This window comes from Bombina bombina, chromosome 11, assembly GCF_027579735.1.
Source record: "Bombina bombina isolate aBomBom1 chromosome 11, aBomBom1.pri, whole genome shotgun sequence".
Lineage (NCBI taxonomy): Eukaryota > Metazoa > Chordata > Amphibia > Anura > Bombinatoridae > Bombina > Bombina bombina.
In genome coordinates, this window is record NC_069509.1 from 154011570 (window position 1) to 154035418 (window position 23849).

The 23849-nt window shown below is 37.7% G+C and overlaps 1 protein-coding gene across 2 annotated transcripts in view; it reads left to right on the forward strand.

Annotated features, from left to right (window-relative positions):
• Positions 1 to 7370: 7370 nt before the first annotated feature.
• Positions 7371 to 23849, forward strand: part of ZFAND2A (zinc finger AN1-type containing 2A) — a 25147-nt gene continuing 8668 nt past the window's right edge. The window contains exons 1-7 of one of the 2 annotated variants that reach the window (XM_053694355.1): positions 7385 to 7644; positions 9169 to 9247; positions 14311 to 14405; positions 14503 to 14634; positions 17556 to 17707; positions 20460 to 20564; positions 20672 to 20729. In XM_053694355.1, the coding sequence (XP_053550330.1) occupies positions 9190 to 9247; positions 14311 to 14405; positions 14503 to 14634; positions 17556 to 17707; positions 20460 to 20564; positions 20672 to 20729 (600 nt within the window). In that variant the 5' untranslated portion in view covers positions 7385 to 7644; positions 9169 to 9189. Of the gene's footprint in view, positions 7645 to 9168; positions 9248 to 14310; positions 14406 to 14502; positions 14635 to 17555; positions 17712 to 20459; positions 20565 to 20671; positions 20730 to 23849 lie in introns of those variants that run through there. The other variant, XM_053694356.1, reaches the window with a different exon arrangement.

The window sequence follows — 23849 nt, forward strand, 5'->3', positions numbered from 1 at the left end:
ATTGTAATTTATTTAGTTGGCGTTGTGGGGGGTTGGCGGTGTAAGGGTTAGGTAGTTTCTGTTGTGGGAGTTTAGCGATTAAAGGGTTAGTTTTTTGTTTGTTAATCCTTAGTACGGGCGGTTATGTTTATTTTTTTCTTAATACTTTGTGTGGGTGGTTAGATTTTTTTAATACTTTGTGCGGGCGGTTCGTTTTATTTTTTTTATACTTTGTGCAGGGGGTTAGGTTTTTTTTTCTTAATACTAAGTGCTGGCGGTTACGTGTTTTTTAGTTATTTCATGTGGCGGTTGCGTGTTTTTTTTTAAGGCTTTGTTTGCCTACGCTGCATCCAGTGGATTCTTTCATCGCCCTGCCATTTTCTGAATCCACCGGTGGATTATTTTGGCTACGCACGCAGCCAACATTCTTTTGGCTACCTCACGCAGCCAACATTCCTTTGAGGATGCGTGCGCAACTGGTGACATTGACTAACGCGTCACAAACGTGATTATAGTATAGACAATAATAATTATAATAACAATAAAAAGTTAAATGCATTAGAATTACTGTAAGAAAACATTGTAGTTAGTGTTTTTTTCCTATTTTATGTATTTATTTATTTTGCTTTTTGTTCTATAACAAAAATCAATTAGAAGACAAGACCTCTGAAATTATTAAAACAATTAAATTGAGTAAATAAAGTAGATTAAAAAAGCAAAATGTAAATTAAAGGTATAAAAGTCAAAAATTAAACTTTCACTATTCAAATAGAGCATGCTGTTTTAATAGACTTTTCAGTATACTTTTATTGCCAAATGTACTTTCTTCTCTTGGTATTCTTTGTTGAAAGTATACCTAAGTAATCTCAAGAGTACAAATGTACTAATGAGAGTTAGCTGGTGATACATACATATGTCTCATGTCATTGACTCACCAGATGTGCCCAACCAGCTCACAGTAATGCATTGTTGCTCTTTAGCTAATTATATGCTTAAAGGGACAGTAAATTCAGATTTAAACTGTCACAATGCAGGTTAGAGCAGGCAGTTAAAAAATATTCCAATTTACTTTATTTTCTTTCTATCCTTTGTTGGAAAGTATACATAGGTAGGCTTAGGATCAGCAATGCACTACTTGGAGCTAGCTATATGCCTCTTTTGGCAGCAAAGGACATCACATGAGCACAGAAGTTTTAGCTTTGTTAGTTCTCCTTAACACATGATAGATTCCTGAATGCTGCTGAGTGAAACTTGGTGCAGGGTGATTAACCATGAAAGAAGTGGGCAAAAAAACCTCCTTCACTATGAGTTAAAAAATACTCATTAAGTCATTGTATATCCCACACACAAAACCTGAACTACCAGTTACTCAGTGAAACTTGGTCTATGGCACTGGTTTTCAAACCTGTCCTCCAGCCTCCCCAACAGGCCAGGCTTTCAGGATTACCTTGGATGAGAGCAGGTAAAATAACTGTTTACAAATCAGCTGATTACTTCACCTGTGCTCTAGTTCAGATATCCCCAAAATGTGGCCTGCTAGGGAGGTCTGAGGACAGGTTTGAAAAAGCAGTGGTCTATGGTGATTAAACCAGCATCCATTAATATTATGGTGAGTAAAAAAGATGTGGGGAAAAACTTCCTCCACTTTTAGTTACAAAAAAATATGATGGTAAACTTTCTACTTTTTTAATCAGATCCTGAATGTTAGTGATATTTTAAATGGACTTTAATTCACTTCTAATAATACCCCACGCTCCCACCGCCCACGTCAAAAGTAATATTTTTTGTGAGTTAATGGTGTCATGAGATGCAGGACATATGCAGGACACAGCAATGATGGTACAACTCTATTTTATTGCAGAGCATAACAATACACATCTAGTCAGGTTGATTGTACTAAACTAACTGCGACACAGACACCGGACCTAAGCCCCGCCCACATACTAGTGACATCACATCCTGCTCTCATCACATCTTCCCCTTTTTCAAAGGCAAAACATACATTTGCATATAATAAATAACAAGGTACACCAACAGGGTATACAACAACATTTTTGTTTTTGAACATTATAAAACAGATAGATTAGAAAACATGAACAAATAAATTACATCCTGACTTGGACATCGGGGTAGACTACCCTAGTCCACAGTGACCATGGGATTATTCTGCCCATACTTCCGGTCACTGTTCTAGCTAAAGTCAGTCCCTGTATCGGGCCGGAAGTTTCACCACTCTTCCGCTTGATGTAACTTTGCATGAACTGTCCTCTGATACAGAAGATGGTGAACAAGAGTCTGCTGGAGGCAAAGATATATCCCCGCTGTGATCTTGCTGAGGGGAAGGCACCTCTCTTAGAACAGGGGATCCCACCGGCGGTGGTACTGAGGTATCCGGTTCTAGACTCTCAGGTACAGGCTGAAGATGTCTTCGGTTACGGCGTGTAACCGTCCCTCCCTCTGTAAGGACTGTATAAGACCTTGGTTCTGGAGAGCGGCCCACTACCGTAGCAGGCGTCTTCCATTTCTTCTCATCATCCAGTTTAATTCTAACACTTTGGCCCGCTTTCAGTTCCTGTAAAGGCCTGACAGAATGTCTCCTGTCGTAGAAGAAACGATAACCCTTTTTGGCCTCTTCATCCCTCCTAAGGACTTCGTCACCGAGGAACAGGGCCAGGCGGCTTGAAGAAAAAAGTGGTGCGAATCTGGCGTCCTAGCATCAGCTGTGCCGGGCTAAACCCGGTGGCTTGAATGGGCGTCGCCCTGTATGACAAGAGGGCTAGGTACGGCTCAGATTGCTTTAGAATGAATTTTGTTGTTTGAACTGCCCTTTCAGCCATTCCGTTGGCCTGCGGATGATGTGGACTTGACGTGGAATGTACAAAATCATATTCCCTGCTGAAAGCACTGAACTCTGTAGAAGCAAACTGCATACCATTATCACTCACCAGCTCCATTGGAATGCCCCAGCGGGCGAACAAGCTCTTCAGGCGAATGATAACGGCCTGACTTGTGATATCATTCAGGGGTGCAATTTCCAAATACCTGGAATAGTAGTCGATCACAACAAGAAACTTTTTCCCATGCAGTTCACACAAATCAGCAGCTATTTTCTGCCACGGCCCCGCAGGCAGCGGAGTAGACATCAAGGGCTCCCTTCTCTGAGTAGGCCGGCGTTCCCGGCAAAAGGCACATTTAGACACGTGATTTGCAATGTCGGAGCTGATCCCAGGCCACCACACAGCTGTAGCTGCCCTTTCTCTGCACATTGTAATGCCTAGGTGGCCATCATGAATCCTGTTTAACATCTCCTTCCTCATGCTGACAGGAATTACAATGCGGTCTTGGAACAGCACCAACCCCTCCAGCTCCGTGAGCTGCGACCTCTCTGGCTGGTAAGCATTTAAAGACATCCAGGCTGCCCGGCTCTCGGGCCAGCCATCTTTTATGTACCTTATAACTTCTTGCAGATCTGTGTCCAAATATGTCTCTTTCTTTATCTCTTCCAGTTTCCTTGAAGAAATGGACTTAGAGGCCAGAACTGAATCAACATACACTTTCACATCCGATTCCGTGGAGGATTCTTCAGCAGCAGCCAGCGGGAGCCTGGATAGTGTATCTGCCACAACCAGTTGTTTCCCCGGCACATGCACTGCCTGAACATTGAACCTGAGCAGTCTCATTAAAAGTCTCTGGCATCTCAAGGGTGTTTTGTCAATGTCATAAGAATTGATTAGAGGGACTAGCGGTTTGTGGTCAGTTTCCAGACTAAATTTCTCCAAACCCACTAGATAACGCTGAAAGCGCTCACAGGCCCAAACTGCAGCCAGGCACTCTTTCTCAATTTGAGCGTATTTTGACTGTGTGCGGGAACAGTAGGCGATGGGCTGTAGTTTGTTGTCATTCAGCTGCAGGAGTGCAGCCCCCAACCCATAACTGCTTGCATCGGCACTAACCACAGTCTTTTTTGAAGGGTCATAGAACCCCAGCACTGGGGCAGACCCCAGCAGTGACTTGGCATGCAGGAACGCTTTTTCCTGTGAGGGTCCCCAGACCCAGGCAACATCTTTCTTAAGCAACTCTGTGATAGGGTGTAAAACTGTAGATTAATCTGGAAGAAACTTGCCCACGTAATTTACAAGGCCCAATATCTGTCTCAGCTCATGTACATCAGAAGGGCTTTTCATCTGTTCAATAGCCCGAATTTTCTCAGGGTCCGGCTTGATGCCATCCCCGTTGATGATATGCCCAAAGTAGCATAATTCAGTTTTCCTAAAATGACATTTTTCTTTATTCAGCTTCAGCCCAGACTCTTTGATAGCCTGCAGCACACAACTCAAACGCTGATCATGCTCCTCCACTGTAGACCCATACACTAGAATGTCGTCCATGACGACCGCTGTGCCCACGTGGCCACTCAAGGAGAGAACTCATTTCCCTTTGAAAGATTTCAGGAGCGGAGGATATCCCAAAGGGGAGTCTGCAGAAGCAGAACCGACCTACCGGTGTGATAAAGGTAGTCAGTTTGCGGCACTTTGGATCCAGGGGGATCTGCCAAAAGCCGCTAGAAGCGTCTAATGTGGAAAAGAACTTCGCCCCAGCCAACTTCGGGGCTATATCTTCCAATGTCGGCAGCACAAATCTCTCCCTCTTCACTGCCTCATTCAACCTTTTCAGGTCCACACAGATGCGCACCTTTCCGTTTTTCTTTGCAACTGGAACAATGGGGGCACACCAATCAGTTGCTTCAACAACCTCTTCAATAACCCCCATAGACTTCATGCGCATGAGCTCTTTCTCCACTTGAGGCATGAGCGGGAACGGAATTCTACGAGGAGTAGAAATACTGTATGGGACTGCGTCACTTTTAAGTGCTATACGGACAGGTTTGCAGTTCAGTAGGCCCAACTCGCCAAACATATCTTCAGAGATCTCATTCACTCTGGCCACGAGGCCCAAGTCACAGGCTGCTTTTCTGCTCAATAAACTGTTAACACACTGACCTCGGATCACATGCACCCACATGGTGAACTTCCTCTGTTTGTACTCACAGCTGGCAAGAAATTTCCCCACACAATCAATACGGCCACCAGGACTATGGACATTTGTAGTAACCTTCGCCAGCTGGGGCTGTCGAGGCAGTTTCATAAATTCAGCAAAAGACATTACAGTGATATCTGCTCCTGTGTCAATCTTAAAATCAACTTTGGCTCCCATTACAGTAAAAGTAACTTTCCAATCTTCCTCTGAGCTTGTCCGTTCCACAACAGACCCCACAAAAGACACTTCCTGACCCTCCTGGTCACTGTCCACCTGCATCTCCTTAATGTATTCAGTTTTACACACCACTTCAAAATGGCCTATTCTGTTACATTTTCTGCATCTTTTATCTCTGGCCGGGCATATAGCACTCTGATCATGAGCCCGGTAGCACCGTGTGCATCGGCCATGTTGCGCCCATCCACTTCTAGGCCTTTCCAGTACTTTAGATCTACCGCTCACACTGTGCCTTTCACTAGTAATTTTCCTAGACTGTTGCACTTCATCCACAATACTCTCAGACCTCAGATCAGCACTTTGCTTTTTCACCAGTTCACTCTGGCGGGCCATCCTAATAGCCCCGTCTAACGTTAAATCAGGCTCTAACTGCAGCTTCAGGGAGACTTCAGCATCTGCAATTCCAATAACTATTCTGTCTCTGATTTGCTCTTCTTTAGCAACACCAAACTCACAGAATTCAGCTAGTTCATACAGGCTGCGCACAAATGACTCCACAGATTCTCCCACACGCTGATTACGTTTGTGAAAACAAGCTCTCTCATGAATCACATTTCTTTTGGGCACAAAGTGGGCACTGAGTTTATCCATAACTATATCAAAGTTAACTTCTTCCCCTTCTTGGAAAGTAAAAGCATTGAACACTGGCTCTACCACTGGCTCTACATCTTTCCCCATGGAGTATAAAAGAGAATTAACTTGTACTTCACCACTCTCCTTGTTCAGTTTGGATGCAATCCTGAAGCGCTGAAACCGCTGACGCCATGTGGGCCAAGCTGCAGGCTGAGAAAAGTCGAAAGGCTCAGGTGGGGTAAATTTTGACATTGCAATCGATCAGGAACAGAAGCGCAGTCCAGAACTTCTGACACCATGTCATGAGATGCAGGACATATGCAGGACACAGCAATGATGGTACAACTCTATTTTATTGCAGAGCATAACAATACACATCTAGTCAGGTTGATTGTACTAAACTAACTGCAACACAGACACCGGACCTAAGCCCCGCCCACATACTAGTGACATCACATCCTGCTCTCATCACAAATGGTTTTAACTGTTTTCCAATCAGAGCTCTAACTACAATAAGAGTGCCATATGGACAGAGTGCTGATTGGAGAACAGTTCAAACCATTAGCTCACAAAAAAAATATTACTTTTAAAGTGAGCTTTGGGAGCACAGCTAGATTAAAAAGTAAGTTAAAGTGCATCTTTATTAGATATGAACAATTAAAGTCCATCTAAAATATCACTAGAATTCAGGATCTTATTACAAAAAGTGAACATTTTACCACCACTTTAATAGTAAGGGAAAAATACCTTTTGAAAACTTATACAGGCATGTGAGAATCGTTTACTTTTATTGCTAGCCAAAAGTAAAAATAAAATAAAAAAATGCTTAAACTGTTGTTATCCGTTCTTTAAAATTAAAGGGACACTGAACTCAAATTTTTTCTTTTGTAATTCAGATAGAGCATGCAATTTTAAGCAACTTTCTAATTTACTCCTATTATCAATTTTTCTTTGTCCTCTTGCTATCATTATTTGAAAAAGAAGGCATCTAAGCTTTTTTTGTTTGAGTACTCTGGACAGCACTTTTTTATTGGTGGATGAATTTATCCACCAATCAGCAAGGACAACCCAGGTTGTTCACCAAAAATGGGCCGGCATCTAAACTTACATTCTTGCATTTCAAATAAAGATACCAAGAGAATGAAGAAAATTTGATAATAGGAGTAAATTAGAAAGTTGCTTAAAATTTCATGTTCAATCACGAAAAAAGAAACATTTTGGGTACAGTGTCCCTTTAAGAAGAGCTGCTGTATTTTTGAGAGCTGTGAATATTCCTAGCGATCTTTCTTCATCAGAAGCATCTTAAAAAAATGACCTTAGTCACTAGAGACAAATTGATACAGAAAACAAACATTTTTTCTTTGTAGAACATAGTTTAGTCTATTAAATAACATATTATGCTTCTTATAAACTCATAGTTCTCCTGTAAGCTACTTCGTAACTGCAATATATTGTTTAGACTTCCGTGTACATTACTACAGTTAAAAAATAAATAATTTAAAGTAAATAAATGTAAATGTCAGCGGCTATTTCTCAGAAACAGCTGAGTCATTCCCGAATTTGTCTACTCATATTAATTACTATGGAAACAGTTCCTGTTTCCTAAAAACAAGCGTCGCGCACATGACGTCACCATTAAGGGACTGACAGAATGACAGCGCTTATCTGGTATTAGGTCGGTCTGGAAGATTCTGGGCCTATCGGGAGGAGGCGGAACCGGACAGTGACTCGGCAGCACGGGACCGTGAGTCAGCATGGGCGGCCGGGTACATAAGAACTGCTGGGCCGGGGTATGCAGGAGAGATTTCCCTGTACGAGGTGAGTGACTGGCTCAGGTAGATGATGGCAGCTGCTGGGGTCTATGATTGGCTCAATATTCTAATATTGTATCTGAATACAATCAATTATTTATACGGCATAGCAGGGGATTTTAGTTAATTAACACCTATTTATGTTTTTAATTAGCCGTTCGTAGCAAAACATATTATTTAAAAAAAAATTCTTCCCATAGAGACTTTGATTAAATAAGAATACATTTTGAGATTTTAATGGTATATAGGTAAATATTTTATGTACTATTGTCTTTATATGGCTGCTTAGGGTACAGATTTTAAATCTTGCAATGCTCAGGGTTTACAGAATTGAAACACCAGGAGGACAGAAAATAGATGTAATGATGTGTGTTTCAGATACAATTTTAAGCACATTTTATATAGTTTTTTTTTCAAGGAGCTAAAAGGACATAAGGAAGTGTCTAGTTTTGTTTGTCAAATTATTTGTACAGTACTAAAATAGTGTTGTTCTAAAACATTGTATAAGAGGAATGGACACATATAGATTTTATTATTGCACTATAACTGAGCCTTTTCTTTTTATATTTTCATGTCCATTAAATATATAGACTAAAAAAACTAGAATCTTAGTCCATATACCATTAAACACTATTTTATTCAACATAGCTGAGCCTCAGAAAGAACTAGTAAATCATGGCAAAGTACAATGTAAATATAAGCATTGGATATACAGGAATGGAATTCAAGTTTAAAATTTTTGCATCCAATGATTGACTAAAACATTAAAGTTTAAGTAATTAAATAAATAAAAAATATCTTGCTGTACATTAGGTCTATGGACCTTATTTACTCCAAAACCGGACTTCTAATCTTCCAAAAAGTTGGAAAATATTACATTCAAATACACACACACACACACACACACACACACACACACACACTGTACAACTATGTTTTAAATGTATTTTCCAGAGTCTGTGATTATTTTTACTGTAGATTTTATTCCAAAAAATGTCTTTGGTAATGTTCTTCCAGTACGTTTATTTAAAGGGACCGTCTTACCCATTTCCTAGTTTTGCATAACCAACACGGTTATATTAATATACTTTTTTACCTTTGTGATTACCTTGTATCTAACCCCTCTTCTGATAGCCCCCTGACCACATTACTTTTTTTTATTTATTATCTATTTACTGGCATTTTAGCCAATTAGTGCTGTCTGTCCAAGCCACAGGAGCACAATGTTATCTATATCGGTCACATGAACTAGTACTCTCCTTTGAGAAAAGCAAATAAAAAAGCATGTGATAAGAGGCTGTCTGTAGTGGCTTAGAAACCGACATTTAGAGGTTTAAATGTTATAAAGTATATTAATATAACAATGTTGGTTGTGCAAAGCTGGGGACTGGGTATTACAGGCATTATCTAAATTTTTAAACAATAACAATTTTGGTTTTGACAGCCCCTTTAAGTAAATACTGATTATATATATATATATATATATATATATATATATATATATAATTGGTTCTTGATTTTTATTTTTTAGGCTGGTGCTTTTTTACATTGTATGATGGAGTTTCCTGATTTGGGAAAACATTGCTCTGAATCCACATGCAAGCAGTTGGGTAAGTAAACTAATCAAAATGTGTTTTATTGTTTTGTTTTAGAATAGAAGGGACTGAAAATTTCCACTGTTGGATTTAAGAATATAATTAAACTTTTATGATTAAAACAGAGCATACATTTTTAAAACTACTTTCAAATTTACTTTGTTCTTTTGGTATCCTTTGAAGAGTAAACCTAGGTCGGCTCAGTAGCAGCGTTGCATTACTGGGAGCTAGTTGGTGATTGGTGCCTACATTTATATGCATCTTGTCATTGGTTCATCTGATGTGCTCAGCTTGTTCCCAGTAGTGCATTGCAGCTCTAAAGCTGTCTTTTGAACAAAGGATACCAAAAGAATGACAACAATTTGCTAATAGAACAAAATTGGAAAGTTGTTTAAAACTACGTGCTCTATGTGAATCATGAAAGTTAAATTTTCGACTGTAGTTTCCCTTTAAAAGGATATATTAAAATATTTTCTAAGGTCTAAAATTTGTCATTTGAAAATTATTAGTTACTTGATTTACTAAAGCTAGCACCAGATTTCTATACAATAGCAATATGCACATGGCCCCTCCTTTTAACATAATGCACATTGTTTTTTCCTTCCATGTAGGGCGCTAGACATGTGCATGCTACCTACATAGGCAGTGTTCTCCCCATGATCTTTTTAGCGGGTTCACCAATCGGCTGATTTTATTGACCACCCAGCTAAAATTTTATCTAATATTAAGCTAAAATTAGCTAATATTAATTGCATATTTTAATATATGCTTTGGATAGCAGAAAGGGATATAATATTAGGAAATATTACACTGCACCCCACCTGGCTACTTCATAATGCCACCCGGCTGGCAACATTTTCTGTGGAGAATACTGCTAGGTATTTTTGACAAAGAATACAATGAGAACAAAACAAATTTGATAATAGAAGTAAATTGGGAACTTTTTAAAAAAATTGTACACTATGTCTGAATTAGAAATGTAAAAGTTTTTGGTTTCATATCCCTTTAAGATATCTTAAAGGACCAGTCAACACAATAGATTTGCATAATCAACAAATGCAAGATAACAAGACAATGCAATATCACTTAAATTGAACCTCAAATGAATAGTAGATTTTTTTTTATTTTTTTTTATGTCTATTTCCACTCCCCCTGTACCATTTGACATCCATCAGCCAATCACAAATGCATACACGTACCATGTGACTGCCATCAGCTAATCACAAATACATATACGCTTATTCTGTTAATTCTTGCACATGCTCAGTAGGAGCTGGTGACTCAAAAAGTTTAAATCTAAAAATATAGTGCAATTTTTTTTTTTAATGGAAGTAAATTGGAAAGTTGTTTAAAATTGCTGCTCTATCTGAATAATGAAACTTTAATTTTGACTTGAGTGTCCCTTTAATATTTAGATACATATATTTTTTTTAATGGTATATGGATACAATTACACTAATCCTATGCACTTGTTTAATTCTGGAGATGCATACCTCCAAAAAAACATTGAACAATTTGTTATGTTAAATTACAGAGTGAAGGGATGCAAAATGAAAGAACATTCTCACCTGATGCCCCCTACCGTATGTTTAATGAAAGGTGACACCTAGAACATTCTCACCTGATGCCCCCTACCGTATGTTTAATGAAAGGTGACACCTAGAACATTCTCACCTGATGCCCCCTACCGTATGTTTAATGAAAGGTGACACCTAGAACATTCTCACCTGATGCCCCCTACCGTATGTTTAATGAAAGGTGACACCTAGAACATTCTCACCTGATGCCCCCTACCGTATGTTTAATGAAAGGTGACACCTAGAACATTCTCACCTGATGCCCCCCTACCGTATGTTTAATGAAAGGTGACACCTAGAACATTCTCACCTGATGCCCCCCTACCGTATGTTTAATGAAAGGTGACACCTAGAACATTCTCACCTGATGCCCCCTACCGTATGTTTAATGAAAGGTGACACCTAGAACATTCTCACCTGATGCCCCCTACCGTATGTTTAATGAAAGGTGACACCTAGAACATTCTCACCTGATGCCCCCTACCGTATGTTTAATGAAAGGTGACACCTAGAACATTCTCACCTGATGCCCCCTACCGTATGTTTAATGAAAGGTGACACCTAGAACATTCTCACCTGATGCCCCCTACCGTATGTTTAATGAAAGGTGACACCTAGAACATTCTCACCTGATGCCCCCTACCGTATGTTTAATGAAAGGTGACACCTAGAACATTCTCACCTGATGCCCCCTACCGTATGTTTAATGAAAGGTGACACCTAGAACATTCTCACCTGATGCCCCCTACCGTATGTTTAATGAAAGGTGACACCTAGAACTTTCTCACCTGATGCCCCCTACCGTATGTTTAATGAAAGGTGACACCTAGAACATTCTCACCTGATGCCCCCTACCGTATGTTTAATGAAAGGTGGCACCAAGATGTATGCACCAAGTTCTATCGTACATTAAATGAGCGAGAGAAGACAGTTATTCAACAGAGTAGTAAATCAAATAATATATAAATCTGTTAGGACTCTGAACCGTAGATCAAGAATTAGATAAGCAATGTCTTATTTCAAAATAAGTCTCCAGCCGTAAAGTCCTAGATCTGGAGAACTATCTACACTGCCTTTCTTTCACATTAAAGGGGCAGTTCCAAGAATCAATCTTAAAGGGATTTGAAACCCACATTTTTTTTTCTTTCATGATTCAGATAGAGCATGCAATTTTAAGCAACTTTCTAATTTACTCCTATTATCTAAATGTAGCCACCAACCGGCAAGTGCTACCCAGGGTTCTGAACAAAAAATGGACTGTCTCCTAAGCTTACATTCCTGCTTTTTCAAATAAAGATACTAAGAGAATGAAGACACATAATAGGAGTAAAATTAGAAAGTTACTTTAAAATTGCATGCTCTATCTGAATCATGAAATAAATTTTTTTTGGGTTTCATATCCCTTTAAAGATCGAATGTTCTGTAAATCAATTTAAGAGGTAATATCTGCGTATCTAAATAAACATGCACGTTTAAACACATATAGAAAACACATTTCCAAACAATTGTAATATACAGTATGGGTGGATACCATTACCAAACAGAGATTGGGGTTTCTCACAGCATCAAAATGAAATGCGCTGACAAAACCGCTTCAACCCCCCCCCCCATGTGGTCATGCAAACTTGGTGGTGTCCCAGCTGTGACAGAGCACCTGGGATTAACGATGTGATACAGAACAGGCAAGCTAAATCTCTAATTTATGCTGAATAGATTCTTTATATATTGGAACAATAAGATTTCAGCTAAATAAAAGCAAAGAATTTATCAATTACATTATTATTACTTTTTTTTTTATTGTTTCTTTAAAATCTTGTCCGTACATTGTGACAGAGATGCTGGCTGATTACTGTAAACCCACCCACACCCACTACCAGTTTCACTTAAAGGGATAGTAAACACAATTTTTTTTCTTTCTTTCATGATTCAGATAAAGCATGCAATTTTAAGCCACTTTCAAATTTACTTCTATCATCAATTTTTCTTCATTCTTTTGGTATCTTTTTTTTTTTAAAAAGTAGGAAATATAAGCTAGGGAGCCGGCCCATTTTTGGTTTCAGCACCCTGGTTAGTGCTTGTGATTGGTGGATTACATTTAGCCACCAATAAGAAAGTGCAATTCAGGTTCTTAACCAAAAATGGCCCGGCTCTTAAAGGGACACTGAACCCAAAAAATTTAATTTGTGATTCAGATAGAGCATGCAATTTTAAGCAACTTTCTAATTTACTCATATCAAATTTAATTCATTCTCTTGGTATCTTTATTTGAAATGCAAGAATTTAAGTTTAGATGCCGGACCATTTTTGGTGAACAACCTGGGTTGTTCTTGCTGATTGGTGGATAAATTCATCCACCAATAAAAAAAAAATGCTGTCCACAGTTCTGAACCAAAAAAAGATTAGATGTCTTCTTTTTCAAATAAAGCTAGCAAGAGAACAAAGAAAATTTGATAATAGGAGGAAATTAGAAAGTTGCTTAAAATTGCATGCTCTATCTGAATGACGAAAGAAAAATTTGAGTTCAGTGTCCCTTTAAGCTTACATTCTAATAAAGATACCAAGAGAACAAAGAAAAAATTGATAATAGGAGTAAATTAGAAAATTGCTTAAAATTGCATGCTCTATCTGAATCATGAAAGAAAAAAATTGGGTTTACTATCCCTTTAATTAAAGGACCATAAGAGCATGTAATTTTCCACCTCTAAGTCAGAATGTAATTTAAAACTAGCGACACTACGCTATTATGTGTTTAATCCCCGCAAAGTACCGTTCTGGCCCGGGAGAGCACTGCAGGTTCCGAGCAGAAACTGCCGCTAATCTAGTTATCAATGCTAGTCTCACATTTCAGCTGTGTAACTGGTGCTGCTGATTAGATCAGCAGTGGTTTCTGCTTGGGTCCGGTAGTGCTCAGCGGGTCTTAAGCGGTACTTCTACTGTGTCTTTAACTCCTCAACACATTAGTGCAGGGTTGCTAGTTTTAAACATTAGCGCCGTTAGGGCGGCATGGAACGTCCTAGCCATTCTGCTGTGCTGAAGCCATAATGGCTTCCTAACTGGGATCACGGGCTGGAGTACGTGCCTAGCATCATAGGCACCCCCCCCCCTGACTCAATCCCATTATTGAAATAGCGCGATCGCATGAACGATCGTGGGATTTCAATTATTTACTTTTTTGTTTACATCGGAACTTATAACTAAATAAGTACCGTCAGGAAGGGGTTATGGACTGTTAAATGTTGTACTTTTTATTATTATTATTATTATTATTATTATTAAATAAACATATTATGATTTGTGTATTTCCTGTTAATGGTCATGGGCTGATGACCATAGCGAATTAGTAGGAAGTCCCTGTGCTAGAGAGAAATAGGAAACGCATGACTCACTGTTATGTTTCTGAAATTTAAACCGCTTTTAAGGAAATAGTTTTTTGTTTTCTGACACAAACCACATTATATGCAGTAAACATTACAATCTAACATGTTTGTTTTGTCTATTCAGATTTCCTTCCACTGAAATGTGACGCATGTGAGGATGTTTTCTGTAAAGATCACTTTAATTACAATCGGCACAAGTGCCCCTCTTCATTCAAGAAGGTACATTTTATTGAAAAATAAATGTGAGACTTTTTTTTTTCTTTTTTTATTCTGAAATAAATGTGTTCACAGTGTTTTGTGCTTGTTTTTATATTAGAATGTGCAAGTTCCTATCTGTCCACTGTGTCGCGCCCCAGTTCCAGTTAAGAAAGGAGAATCACCAGATGTTGCTGTAGGACAGCACATAGATATGAACTGCAATTTTGACCCTGCAAAGCGTAAACAGAAGGTATGTGTAATATGGATCTAACAGGCATCTAAAATGGCACTTTGTAACAATAAAATTATCCTTTTTTTATTTTTTTTATTTTATTTACTCTAGAAGGCAGATAGAATACTTTACTATTCGTGCACAAGGGTTTTGAGAAAAAACTTGCCTTTGTTTTTTTCACAGCCAGAGCAGCTTCCCGCACCCAGAGATCCTCTCTTCACATGTCAGCAATGACTAATCCGGCTTCCTCCAACCACAACTTTTCCCCCAGGGGAGTCATTGCCTGAGGCCATGCCGTGATTGGAGGAAGCTGCTCTGGCTGTGAAAAAAATAAAGTTAAGTTTTTAATCAAAACGGCTGCTTTCTAAACTTTGATGAATGAAAGTGCCCCTGTTTTTAATAGTATTGTTAAAAAACGGGCTTTCATTCATCAAAGTTTACCTTCACTTTAAAGGGATATGAAACTCAAAAATGTTCTTATGTGATTCAGACGTAGCATAAAAAAAAGTTTCTAATTTACTTCTATTATCAAATTTGCTTCATTAGAAAGTTGTTTAAAATTGCATGCTCCTATCTGAATCATGAAAGAAATTGTTTGGCTTTTATGTCCCTTTGATTTTACTATAAAGTAATATTGTAAACGTTACAACAGCTGCCCAGACGATTAAACTATTTTTTTCCCCCTCAAGTTTGTCATAGCATTATACAGCCAATCAGAATCGCATCCAAAAGCGTTGTTGTTTATTTAATGCAAGTGCAAATGTCAACAGACCCAGGAAGTAAATTATCAGCATCCATTGAAAAAATAGCCACTGAAGGTTACTCTGTTGGGGCGCGCACACACAAAGTACTGTAGGCTTATGAATTGCCATACTGCCCTGTTACAGACATTCTAACACAAATATCTTAGCAGTTGTTGGGTGGACATATGTAGCGGTTGCAGGGCTAGTAAAGAGTGGAGATTTTGAGCCCTGTATTAAAGTGTGTGTGTATATATATGTATATATATATATATATATATATATATATAATCTCCTCGGCACTCCAAAGATGAGTTAAGTAAAAACGTTCTTTTATTTGGTTAGCGTAGTAAAAACATAATCCACATACAGCAGCTTGATAAAATCATATATAGAACAGAGAAACAGGGGGAACATCACCCTCCTGTGACAACATACGCGTTTCATGCCTCTGGGGCACTTGTTCACTGATGTGTATGTGTGTATATATATATATATATATATATATATATATATATATATATATATATATATATATATATATATATATATATATATTCTCTCCCCTTCTTAAAATAAAACTATATACAACTGTCTATAAATTACAGTACAGTGTGATGTTAGCTTTAGTCCTATTAATGTGAAATGTATACAAAATGGCAGTAAACATCTGATTTATATTTATAATGTTTGCGTACCCTGGAATAAACAATGAGATTCCACCTTTTTATGGCAGAATGGACAGAAATGATACCTCTATTATGACTTTAAAATTGACTCCCTTTCTGACCTCTTCAGTTATTAGTTCTGTGCATTCCACAGGATGTACAGAACTCCGTTCCTTCACTGTATTGGACAGATGCTTTTTGTCTGTTTTATTTTATATATAACATTTCTGTTGGCATACAGCTGACGAGACAAATCAGCGAGACCAGCTTGTTTAAAATGCTTAGAAAATGTCACACAAGACTGCTGGTGAGATTGCTGCAGACATATTCCTTCCTACTTTCTGAAACTGTTGGTTTTAGTTTGCAATGCAGCGTATTAAAAGGGGCATTTTAATTTGTATATATAAACAGAAATATACAAAGTATGATCCTAATTTGTTAAAGTAACACAGAAACTTTTGAAACATAATCATAATTTGTAAAAACATTACTAGAGCTAAATGTATTAAAATATAAATGAGTGCAAAGCTTAAATGCCATAATACTGAAAGAGCCCAACCTAAAGTGTAAAGTAATATAAAATACAGAGTGTAAGTGTAACAAAACTCATTTCATGCAGTGCTGTATTGCACTGGGCTTGTCTCTCCTTCATATACAGAAATAAGAGAGATCTCTCAGTGCTGTAGAGCTTTGCCTTTTTTCTTTGGAAAATTCAGTGAGTTCAACCCCTGTGAAGTCTGAACTGCAATTTCTCTCCAACTGGAGAACCTTTGAATATCATGGCCTAAGAGTTGACATTGTTAATAAGGAGAGTGACCTTTTAAAGTGGTAAAAAAGTGATCATTTCTGTCCCTGCGTTTCCCTAGTGACTGTTGAATAGAGAGGGATTTATACATTTCCATATTTATTTTGTAACCCTTTGAGTGCTAATGACGGCTCTGAGCCGTCACAGAGTTTCTCACTCTGGTGCTAATGACGGCTCAGAGCCGTCATGAGCACTCTCCCACCTTGAGGGAGATCTGGGGGCTCCTAACTGCTTCTACCCCGGCGATCGTGCCTGTAGAGTGACTGGCATCGCCGGGGCTTCACGTGATGCGCGGTGACGCCACGGGCAATTACGTGATGACGTCACCGCGCTACTTTATTTATACTTAACAATGTTAAGTATAGGAGGAGGGGGCATGCTGCTTAGAAGCCTGTATCTCAGGCATCTAAGCAGCTACAGACCCCCAAGACCCACTGTTGGAAAGGTAATCGCCTAACCTTTCCAACAGTGTAAGTCTTGGGGGTCTGTAAAAAAAAAAATTAAAATTTTTTCAAAAATAAAAAAATTAAAATAAAATATTAGCACCCAGGTGGGAAATGGCTTAGCAGCCAAAGGGTTAATGGGGGATATTAAAGTGTATAACAGAAATCTGTTTGTTCATCTGTGACTTGTAACCAAATTATTGAAAAAATGTTTCTGTAATTCTCTACCCATTAGTAGGTAGGGTGTGTGCATCATTTCAATAATGCCTTGTTTGTTTTCCAGATATTCACTAATCGATGCTTAAAAGCAGGTTGCAAAAAGAAAGAACTCTTTAAAATCGTATGTGACCAATGCCAAAATAATTTTTGTGTCTCTCACCGGCATCCCTTAGACCATGACTGTAAATTTGGAAATCGCCCATTGTCTAAGGCTGGGTAATGCATCTCCTTTTTTTTTTATTTCTTGTCACATGCAATCAACGGTTGCCTTAAAGGGCTTGTTAGTCGAAAAACGGCATGCTCTAATTTGTTAGTTACACATCTGAGTTGTGCGACTAGCGCTGTTGATTGGATCAGCAGCAGCTCTGCTCAGGACCAGCAGTACTTTGTAGGCCCCAAGCGGCACTTTCACTTTTTGTTTAACTCCTTTGCGGGTCGATAGTCTTAAAATGATATCTTCTAACAAATTAGATTGTTGTTGTTTTTAGACTGTTACGGCCCTTTAATATCTAATTTCATGCATTACTTTTTAACATGATTGCATAAAATTATTTTCAGTGCTATTAGTTTGTTTCAACTTTACATGTATTCTGCATAGATGCATCTAGTTTGTTTCAACTTTACATGTATTCTACATAGATGCATCTATTTGACTTTATTTAAAGGGACACTCAAGTCAAAATTAAACTGTCATTATTCAGATAGATAATGCTATTTTAAACAACTTTCCAATTTACTTCCGTTAACAAAATGTGCACAATATTTTTATATTTACACTTTTTGAGTCACCATCTTCTAGTGAGCATGTGCAAGAATTCACAGAATATACGTATATGCATTTGTGATTACAAGGGGAGTGGAAATATACCTAACTAAAATTTGTCAGAAAAAAAAAAAAATTCTACTACTCATTTGAAGTTCAGACTAAGGGCTATTTTCTTTTTTTTTTTTTCTTTTTTTTTTTGTAGAACATACCCTTATAGGCATGTTTGTTTTTGTTTTTTTTCCCTAAGTACCCCCAGCTTTGACACATAAATATTAGGTTAGACAAATAAGAGGTAATCGTGCATACCTTAGAATGTGACTTATTGGTATTAGATATATTTTACTTTTTCAGAAATGTTATTTTAAAATCCAGTTTTACTGAATGCAAATGCAGCCTATCTTTGAAATATTAGAGAAACCTATAATAATGAAAGCAACGTTTTAAAGAAAACACACAACACACATAGTATTATGTCACATTAGAGAAAAACAAAACATATGTTTAGGGAAGTGATCTTCATGTTACCACATTTCTGCATCTAACTTACATTGCATACGCAGAGTATCGGGCATACCTGTTTATACCTAGCAAATTTTACTGTGGCCTATACCTGGCACATGCGTCTTATAGTTCTATACACTTTTCGTGGTACTTTTTCCTGTGACACACTTTATATCTGTATTTCTAAACTCCAGTCACTAACAGATCAGATTCCAATGATTTCCTGACCTGCATACAGAAAAGTTGTGTGTGAACAGCTGACCAGCTCAGGCAGGAAATAAAAAATATTTCCTGTTAGTTGTGTTTTAAATGTAGAACGGAGAAACTCTTATTTATGTGATACATTGGACGTGATTATTCCCACGGCCATTGGCAATGTGTAAGGTCAAAAAATTTCGCCAGTATTTATCAAAATTCTAGAGACATTTTTTCAGGAAAAGGTTTTTTTGTGATGTTCAGCGAATGCCTGATCTTAGTTTTCTTGTGAACATCTCATTTTTACTTTAATTATCAACTTTAGACCTATCGACCGGAAATGTGTGTTTATTGTTTTTATCCTATGATAATAGAATAAATTCATTGTGTTATTTTATTGTAAGAATGCTGTTTCTTATATATAAAGGTTATTTATTATATATTATTAAAGTTAATTTTATTCTGTCCCTTCCTTGGCGTTCATTCATCGAGGAAGGTTGCCCGTTTCTGGTCACTGTATAGGTCCTGCAACTTGTGGGTGGTGTCTAACTGAAGATATTGGCATTACGGCAAGAAAATTAAAATTTTACATTTTCACTATGGGCAAACAACAATGCCTCTTTCACTACCTTGCAACCTACAAATTGGCGAGATTAAAAACAGTGAATATTACGTGCGCCACTTTGTTTTTTATAAATATATAACTGCAAATTAATACGGGCATTTTAAAATGCCAAGAGATTAATACAAAAATTAGTTATTTCCAGACAAGTATATTATGCATATATTATGAACATTTCGATTTGTTCACACATATGAAAAATTCTGACTTTATTAGTGCGTAACTCTTTATAAATATGGTGATATCATTGGTGAGGTTTTTTTTGTCATCAAACATGAGAATTTTCTTATTCTCACTTTGATAAATTTTGTTCATTGAATGTTTAACTTAGCTGTGTCAGGGCAAAAAGAAACGTGAAAGGCCTAGCTACTGAATACTCCAGGCCACCCACATGGGTACATGCACCAAAGATTTACTGAATCATGGAAATTTAATTTTGACTTTACTGTCCCTTAAATGACTTAAAGGGATAGTTAAACCCCAAAATTTTCTTTTATGATTTAGATTGTACAATTTTGAACAACTTTCCAATTTAATTCTATTATCAAATTTTCTTCATTCTCTTGTTATCCATTGCTGAAGGGACAGCATTGCACTACTGACAGGAAGCTGAAAATATTTATTTAGCCAATCACAAGAGACAAATGTGTGCAGGCACCAATTAGCAGCAGCTCCCACCAGTGTATGATATGTGCGTATTCATTTTTTAACAATGGATACTAAGAGAACGAAGCACATTTGAAAATAGAAGTGAATTTAAAAGTGTCTTAAAATGACCTGATCTATCTGACTCATGCAAGTTTAATTTTGACTTTCCTATCCCTTTTAAACACTTTTATTTTTAAATTTAAAAAATATATTTCTGAAGTGAAATCTGTTTTTAGATATGCTGCTTTGAGTAGAGCTCTGAATATTCCCCAACAACAAGAGAGAAACAATGAGAGATTAAAAACAGAAGAGAATACAGTCTGGAAACCACCTCAAAAAAGGTACGATTAGTAAGCACTACTAGGTATTAACAGCAATTGTATTTTGTGTGTGTGTTTCTCATACAAAAAAAACTAACCAATTCCATTTTTATGTCCTTTAAACACAGTAATCCATATTTCTCCAGAGGACCCAACTCATGTAAAGTAGACATCCAGAATGGCTTGGTAAGCAAAATAGTAACACGTGTGTTTAAATAATTACACTATTAAAGGGACAGTCTACACCAGAATTGTTATTCTTTTAAAAGATAGCTAATCCCTTTATTACCCATTCCCCAGTTTTGCATAACCAACACAGTTATAATAATATACTTTTAACATCTATTATCTTGTATCTAAGCCTCTGCAAACTGCCCCTTTTTTCAGTTCTTTTGACAGATTTGCAGTCTAGCCAATCAGTGCCTGCTCCCAGATTACTTCACGTGCACGAGCACTGTGTTATCTATATGAAATATGTGAACTAACACCCTCTAGTGGTGATAAACTGTTAAAATGCAATCTGAAAGAGGTGGGCTTCAAGGTCTAAGAAATTAGCATATGAACCTCCTAGGTTAAGCTTTCAACTAAGAATACCAAGAGAACAAAGCAAAATTGATGATAAAAGTAAATTGGAAAATTGTTTAAAATTACATGCTCTATCTGAATCATGAAAGTTTATTTTGGCCTAGACTGTCCCTTTAATTTAAAAAGTGTTTCAGTAATATGTATCACTTTCAAATGAAGTCCAATTTTTAGGTCATGACAATGTGATTTGTAATAATTTTATTTTTATTGAAGAACTGGAGCAAAAAAATAAAAAAAAACAGAATTACCGTAGCTAGATAACGTACACAAAACTATTGTGTGTGTGTGTGTGTGTATATATATTTAGCAAGTTGTGCTCAAGTCGAACAGATGACTAAGATCATAAATATGTTTTATTTTTTTTATTAAAAGTACAAGAAATATCTATACTGGGACATCACATGAAGTATTAACCGCATATATGGGATTATGATAAACCATTACACTGGAGGGATATCAAACCCACATTTTTTTTTTTCTTTCATGATTCAGATAGAGCATCCAGTTTTTAGCAACTTGCCAATTTACACCCATTATCAATTTTTCTTTGTATCTTTATTTTTAAAAGCAGGAATGTAAGCTTAGGGGCCGGCCCATTTTTGGCTTTCTGAATTATGAAAGAAGAAAAAAATGTTTCATATCCCTTTAAGCAGTGGACAGGGTGGTACAAAGAGATGTATTTCAGGGCATCTCTGCAGTTTGCGCTTCCAGATGAATTCGGAAGGTGTAGGAAAAGAATACTCTTAAATGGGAGAGGAAGTAGGAGAATGGTTTTAAGCAAATAATGCAGTGGGAGGTAATGAAAGTATAGAATGCTAACCAGTGAAAACGCAGACTTAACATTGTAACAGTTCCCAGTTCAGTTGACTGTAGCTAAACTCCCTTTCATACCTGTAGCAATATATAGTTTGAGCTTTTTAGTGAATGAGATTAGTAAATCAGAAAAGTACAGAGTATTTTTATCTACTCTGTATTATATATATATCTCTATCTCTCTCTCTCTATCTCTCTCTCTCTATCTCTCTCTCTCTCTCTCTCTCTCTCTCTCTCTCTCTCTCTCTCTATCTCTCTATCTCTCTATCTCTATCTCTATCTCTATCTCTATCTCTATCTCTCTCTCTCTCTCTCTCTCTCTCTCTCTCTCTCTCTCTCTCTCTCTCTCTCTCTCTCTCTCTCTCTCTCTCTCTCTCTATCTCTCTCTCTATCTCTATCTCTATCTCTATCTCTATCTCTATCTCTATCTCTATCTCTATCTCTATCTCTATCTCTATCTCTATCTCTATCTCTATCTCTATCTCTATCTCTATCTCTATCTCTATCTCTATCTCTATCTCTATCTCTATCTCTATCTCTATCTCTATCTCTATCTCTATCTCTATCTCTATCTCTATCTCTATCTCTATCTCTATCTCTATCTCTATCTCTATCTCTATCATCTCCTCTCTCTCTCTCTATCATCTCTCTCTCTCTCTATCATCTCTCTCTCTCTCTATCATCTCTCTCTCTCTCTATCATCTCTCTCTCTCTCTCTCTCTCTATCATCTCTCTCTCTCTCTCTCTCTCTATCATCTCTCTCTCTCTCTATCATCTCTCTCTCTCTCTCTCTCTCTATCATCTCTCTCTCTCTCTCTCTCTCTATCATCTCTCTCTCTCTCTATCATCTCTCTCTCTCTCTCTCTCTCTCTATCATCTCTCTCTCTCTCTCTCTCTCTATCATCTCTCTCTCTCTCTATCATCTCTCTCTCTCTCTATCATCTCTCTCTCTCTCTATCATCTCTCTCTCTCTCTATCATCTCTCTCTCTCTCTATCATCTCTCTCTCTCTCTCTCTCTCTCTATCATCTCTCTCTCTCTCTCTCTCTCTCTATCATCTCTCTCTCTCTCTCTCTATCATCTCTCTCTCTCTCTCTATCATCTCTCTCTCTCTCTCTATCATCTCTCTCTCTCTCTCTCTCTCTATCATCTCTCTCTCTCTCTCTCTCTCTATCATCTCTCTCTCTCTCTCTCTCTCTCTATCATCTCTCTCCTCTCTCTCTCTCTCTATCTCATCTCTCTCTCTTCTCTCTCTCTCTTCATCTCTCTCTCTCTCTCTCTCTATCATCTCTCTCTCTCTCTTCTCTCTCTATCAGCTCTCTCTCTCTCTCTAGTCATCTCTCTCTCTCTCTCTCTCTATCAGCTCTCTCTCTCTATCAGCGCTCTCTATCAGATCTCTCTCTCTCTATCATCTCTCTCTCTCTCTATCAGCGCTCTCTCTCTCTCTCTCTTCTCTATCACTCTCTCTCTCTCTATCATCTCGCTCTCTATCTCATCTCTTCATCTCTCTCTCTCTCTCACTCATCAATCATCTCTCTCTCTCTCTCTCTCTAGTCATCTCTCTCTCTCTCTCTCTCTCTATCATCTCTTCTCTCTCTCTCTCTCTCTCTATCATTCTCTCTCTCTCTCTCTCTTCTCTCTATCATCTCTCTCTCTCTCTGCTCTATCATCTCTCTCACTCTCTCTATCTATCATCTCTCTCTCTCTCTCTCTCTCTATCATCTCTCTCTCTCTCTCTCTCTCTCTCTCTCTCTCTATCATCTCTCTCTCTCTCTCTCTCTCTATCATCTCTCTCTCTCTCTCTCTCTCTATCATCTCTCTCTCTCTCTCTCTCTCTATCATCTCTCTCTCTCTCTCTCTCTCTATCATCTCTCTCTCTCTCTCTATCATCTCTCTCTCTCTCTATCAT